Source organism: Galeopterus variegatus, unplaced genomic scaffold (assembly GCF_000696425.1).
Source record: "Galeopterus variegatus unplaced genomic scaffold, G_variegatus-3.0.2 Scaffold11678, whole genome shotgun sequence".
Taxonomy (NCBI): Eukaryota; Metazoa; Chordata; class Mammalia; order Dermoptera; family Cynocephalidae; genus Galeopterus; species Galeopterus variegatus.
In genome coordinates, this window is record NW_007737789.1 from 41,435 (window position 1) to 47,434 (window position 6,000).

Genomic DNA, 6,000 nt, shown 5'->3' on the forward strand with positions numbered 1-6,000 from the left:
TGACCCGGGGAGCAAGCCCTGCCCTGGAGAGAGGCGGAATACAGCCCCAGAAAAACCCCTCCCAGCCCCCGCCAGGAGGTCAGCCCACCACCTGCTCACTGATTTTCCGGATTACAAAGCCATGCAAGGCAGATGTGCGGTCACTCAAAGGGCCACAAAGCCAGAGGGAGCAGAATAGCTGCAGACCCGAGTCTCCTCCACCCGCAGGGGGAAGGGCACAGGCTCAGGAGTCTGCTGCCAACCTTACCTCCCGTCTCTGGGCCTCAGCGTCCCCACCTGCAGATGGGATGATGAATCCCACGTCCAGCTGCTCCAGAGGGAGGGACAAAGCATAGATGAGCACCTGCCCATTCTCTCCACAACCCGGCAGCCACCGAGTGCGTCTCCGCCCTTGAGTCATGCCGGGCACGATGAACCAAGCCGCACCCCAGACTCTGGGACCTCTGTGGTCCCAGAGGTCAGACCTGTGCTCCAGGCTTCAGCACGGGCGGTGGGGATGGGGTGGCCGTGGGGGTGGGGAGGGGCAAGCTGGAGAGAGAGTGACTCCAGACGTGGGTCTCAGGCCCTGCCTAACTACTGCTGCGATGTCCCCCACCCACCCCCAGGAGGACTCCGACGGCAGCATCGAGTGCGTGAACGAGGAGAGGAGACTCCACAAGAAAGTCTGCAATGTCAGCTACCCCTTCTTTCGGGCCAAGGCCAAGGTTGACGCTGGGGGCAGTGTGAGGGAGGTACAGGGCGGGGGGAAGGGACAGGGATGGGCACTGGGAGGCCCAGGGAGGCACGAGCAAGGGAAGTGAGCAGAGAAGACTAGGGAGGGGTGGAGACGCCTGAGCGTGGCTTTTAAGTACACTCATTTTTTCTCCCATGAAATGACTTTCAAATGACCTTATTAGTGAACCATCCCCAGGGCTGGGAGTCTACCCCAGGAGAACACAGGCCCCCTGTACCTCGGAGGGCTCCCACTCCCACCCCGCCACGCTCCCACCACCTCTTGGCTGATCCCGCTGTGCTTTGTCCTCACCAGTTTTTCACATTTTCAGCCTCTGCCACCAGGCTGTGTACGGGGAGGGACAGGGAGAGGAGACACATCTCTTGAGCACCTACTGACCGTGTGCATAAGAGCACACGTGAGAAGAAGGTCGGTGTGTGCAGGGAGAAGCACAGCAGCTGGGAAGGGAGAAGGAGGTAGATGTTGGTCATGGGGGGTGTTTGGCCACCAGCCCTGGGCAGTGGGCAGCCACACAAGTTTCTGGAGCAGAAGAACTATTTGAGGCCAAGCTGCTTGTAAATGGCAATCAGAGAGAGGGGAGCTTGGGGCAGGAGCCGGTTAGACAGCAGCAGTTTTCCCAGGAGTAGGGTCTACAAGGCTGGGGAAGGGGGCAGAAATGGGGGCAGGGATTAGGGCTCCTTGGGAAAGAACCTCCCCAGTGAGAGTAAGTCAAGGGTGTAGTTTCCAGATCAAGACACCGACAAGCCCAGGAGCTCTGCAGTGAGGACATGGGGAAAGAGAACACAAGCTTCCCCACCCACCCCCAGCCACTCCCTGGGGAAAAGGGCCCCTGAGGTCTCCAGGGAAACTGCAGGAGAGTCAGACCTGGGGAGAGCAGAAGGAGTCTGTGCAAAGCTCCAGTAATGCTCCTGGGGTGGGGAGGGGAGTCAGATGTCTAAGGCCACAGTCGGGGGACCCCCGTCCCACCCCTGGGTGAAGGGCAAGGGGAGCAGTGTGGCGGGAGGGCTGCTCGACGAGGAGGCAGCTGCCTTATTGACCTGCTGGAGGGCCCTGTCCTCACCCCACTCCCCACCTGGACACAAAAACAAGGAGCAGACGAGGCGGCCCCTGTCCTGCAGTGTGTAGTGACAGCCATCTCCCCTCCTGCCATCAAGGCCCCTCCACCCTGAAAATCCTGCTGAAAGAGTGTAAAGCTGGACTGGCTGCCTTCCAGTTACCTTTCATAAAAACAAGAGAGGAGGCAGGGGGCTGGCCCTGAGAAACCCACCCCATGGCAGGAGCTGTTGTCTTTGGCTGTGTCCCCCTCAGCACCCCCCAAGCTCAGCTTATGTTCTCCAGCACCTGGTCCTACCTTTCCCCAGCCCATCCCCGGTCAGCAGGGCCCACCAAAGCCTGGGGGCAGGGGGCTATGGAGGGCAGGCCAGGGTGGGTCCAGGCGCTGCCCAGATGTGCAGTTCCAACCGCCCCAGCTCAAGCAACCACTTCCTTGCAGGTGGCTTTCCGTCTAGATTTTGAGTTCAGCAAATCCGTCTTCCTGCACCACCTGGAGATCCAGCTCACCACGGGCAGGTCAGGGCCACACCTGCTTCTTCTCCCTCCCAGCTCGCTATTCCTGCGTCCTGCTCTTGCTCCATCCTGCCAGTCCTGCCACCAGCAACTGTCCCTCCCCACACTGAATCCCACTGCCAAGCCCTGTCCCCCACTGTCCCAACCTGGTGGGGCCTGGGGTCAGTCACAAGTGTGGGCCAACTGCTGCCTGCTGCATGGCCACCATTCTCCATTCTTCAACAGCTTGGATATAAATACTGTGATGATGCCAGTCCCTTACCTTTGTATGGCACTTCATAGAGCAGTTATTTAAAAACTCTACAGTTATAAACCACCATACATACAATGTGTCAGTCAGTCCTCACAGCAGCCCCACAGGATCAGCAAAGCAGAGGTCATTCCCCACCCTCCAAGTTATAGGTAAGAAAAGGGAGGCTCAGAGAGGGGGTGAGTTTCCCCACGACACACAGCAGGTGAACAGTACCACTAGGAGCCGAACGCTAGTTGCCCTTCTCCTCATCCAGTGCTCTGCCTGTCACCTCCCCCCCCTTGGAAATTCTTCCATTTTATGAGAACTTTTCTCACTCTCTGTGAGTCTGTCTGTCTGTCCACCTTCCTCCCAGGCCTCCCTGCGGTAGCGTGTTATATGTTGACATCGTCAGTCACCCTGCGTCAGTAGTAAACACACTTTTCTTTTTCACAGAATCACCTGTGTGTGGAGAAGGAGGGAGGGATTCTGTCTACAGGATTCTGTCTACTCTGGAGCCTTATAAATGGCCAAAATCCTTAGCTGAGAAATGAACACTCCAGGCAAAGCAAACACCTGCATTCCAGCGCACGTGCACGCGTGCACACACACTCGGGTCGGAGGTCACGGGAGGGCTGGGGCTCCACACACCCCCACGTGCTTGCTTCCCAGCCACAGTTAAATTGTGCATTTTGGTAGAATTCTCACTTCAGATTTGACAAAATTTGCAAGACATCTTCACGTTTTTCAGCCTCCCTTATGCTCTTCCCTGCTCTTAGAAAACAGCCCCGTTCTCATGGGAAAAGGAACGCACTTGCATAGCAGCGTCTTTGGCTGTGGGTGTTTGTGAACTAGGTGTGTGTAGAAGGGGGCACGGGGGGGTGTCTGTGTGTTTCAGGAATCCCTTTTCTAACCAAACACCTATCCTGGGGTAAGGCTTCCAAGGGGAATAAAAGCTAGTGTATGTAACAAGCAGAAATCATGTTCTTAGTTCTGAAATTATTCTCCCTGGTAGTTCATGAAGCTCAGATATAAAGGCGAGCATATTCGACAAAACTTCCAAATGTCTGTGGATTTCACTCTCAGCCTTCTCAGGCAGCAGAGGGCCCGCGGCTGCCGGTAGGAGCTGCCCCCCGTTACGTCCTCACGGTCCCTCCCTCCCTGGGCAGGGCAGGCAGCAGGTGTCAGGTCCCCCAGCCCACTAGCTCCTAAGAGGCCGGCACAGCACAGGGTGTGCCCATCTAACAGGTGGGGGGGCTCAGCGAGAAGGTCACAAAGGCGGTCAGAGGCCACGCCAAGCACGGACCTCCCAACTCCAGTCCAGAGTCCTTCCTGGACCTCACACCAGCCCATATGGCTGCCCCTGGAAAGGCAGCAGGGACAGTTGACATGATCCATCCCTGCCTCCTTCCTGGCCCTTCCTCTCCTAGGAGATGCCTCCTCGGGTTCCCTCCCTGGCCTGTCCCTGTGCTTACCGCCCTGGATGAGCCAGCATGCTCCTTCCTCAATCCGCCTCAGATGCCTCCTGCTGCAGTGAGCCGGCGGGGTGTGACAGCTGAGCCAGACGGGGGCAGGGTGGGCTCCTGACCGTGCTGCCTCACTCTCCCTGCAGTGACAGCGAAGAGCAGGACAGCACCAAGGAAGACAACATGGCCCTACTACGTTTCCATCTCAAATATGAGGCCGAGGTGCTCTTCACCAGGTGGGCTGGGCTCGGGGGTCCTGCAGAGGGGAGGCATGGGGGAGTGAGACCTAAGATGGGGCACCCTCTGGTGGGCCCTAATGGGGTCAGAGGCCCCAGAGGCCAAGCCCCAGCACTGACGGACTATAAGATGGAGCCAGGTGTATCCCTGGTGGGTCAGGGAGTACAGTCCCCTCATCCATGGTGGGGAGGGTTGTCAGAGTAGAGGAGGGGAGAAGACAAAGTCCTCACCCCCTTGGAGCTCCCAGCTGGGGCAAGAGAGGAGGGCAGGGGTAGTGGGAGCTGTCTGCCCCTGGCACAGGTAATCAGTGGGTGCACTGTCGGTAGAGCATGTAAAAACAGTAACAAGACCTACTAAAAGTCAATCTGCTTTTTATTATCACCTCGCACCAGCAATTTTAAACAGTGTCAGTGAGAATGCACTCTTCCCCACAGGGCAGACTGCTCCCACCCTCACCCCACTGGGTATGACCCCAGCCCCCAGTCTGATGAGCGAAACAGCCCCTGTCCTCTGAGAGCTCGCAGGCAGATGGAGAAGTCAGGACATAATGACAAATACAGAAAGGAAGCTCAGGCCCTTCCACGACCAGCTACCCCTAGAGGCTAGAAGGGTACACAGTGGGCAAGGTCATGTTCAAAAGAGGCCACGCCCCTGGGCAGAGAGGCTAGGGCAGGGTGACAGATAACCGGCTCCTCTGACTCATGTCTGCCCACACACGAGGCAGACGTTGCTACCTGATTGCAGCATTTATTCCTGCTCAATCTCAGAATCCTTCCTAACACAACACTCCCGAGGGGCTCAAGAGGAAACCTGTTTGTTGTGGTCTAAAGAAAGGCAGGCACATGCCCACTCCCTCTGCTATTCATTTATCCATCTAGCCAACACTGACTGAGCTAACAGTGGCCCTGTCTTCTGTCCCTGCAGGAGCAGCAGCCTGAGCCACTACGAGGTCAAGCCCAATAGCTCTCTGGACAGATATGATGGCACTGGGCCTCCTTTCAACTGCATTTTCAAGGTAAGGCTGGAGGGGAGCCAGGGGCAGAATTAAGAACAGGAGCCGAGGACCCCCAGGCCCCTTTTGGGAGGGGAGGAATTTGGAATCATCGTTACTGCCTGGAGTCCAGCCTCAACCCTGCCACATTCACTGTGTGGCTTTAGGCAAGTCACTTCCCCTCTCTGGGCCTCTCAGTACTCATCTGAAAAACAAGCAGGCTGGACTGGGGCAACGTATCAGTGAAGATTAGGTGTGGCTGCCTAACAGTTTTAGGTACAAAAAAAACTGGTTTAAATATGCCAGGGTTTACTCTCCCCCATAAAAGAAGTCCAGAGTTGTCAGCTTTACAAAATCACCAGGATAGGGCCTTCTGTTCCACCATGCTTAGTGTGAAATTATCAGCCTCAAGTGCGCCTCACAATCCAAGATGGCTGCAATGCCAACCATCACGTTCTTATCCCAGGCAGCAGGAAGAAAGAAGGGAAGAGCACACCCCTCCCGGGTACAGAACCTCCCCGGTAGTGGGTTACCTCTCATTGTCCAGAACACTGGTTTAGCTGTAAGAGAGGCTGGGGAATGTGGCTCCTTGTCTTGGGTTCTGCCACTAAGGAAGGAAGAGGAAAGAGAATTAGGAGGCAATGCAGCAATCTCTGCTACCGTGGGCCCCAGATCTCCCCTAGCCCTAAACTGCCATGAGTTTATCAGCTTCTCCTACAGCTGGGTGAGAGTTGGGGACAGGGTGACACCTGGAAATTGGACTTCAGACACACTGAGC

At 56.5% G+C, this 6,000-nt stretch overlaps 1 protein-coding gene across 1 annotated transcript in view; it reads left to right on the forward strand.

Moving 5' to 3' along the window:
* Positions 1-6,000, forward strand: part of LOC103610734 (integrin alpha-11) — a gene marked incomplete at its 3' end in the record, with an annotated part of 47,740 nt that overhangs the window by 40,755 nt on the left and 985 nt on the right. Inside the window, exons 18-21 of the mRNA XM_008594838.1 lie at positions 606-704; positions 2,226-2,302; positions 4,141-4,230; positions 5,156-5,246. Of these exons, the coding sequence (XP_008593060.1) occupies positions 606-704; positions 2,226-2,302; positions 4,141-4,230; positions 5,156-5,246 (357 nt within the window). The remainder of the gene's footprint in view (positions 1-605; positions 705-2,225; positions 2,303-4,140; positions 4,231-5,155; positions 5,247-6,000) is intronic.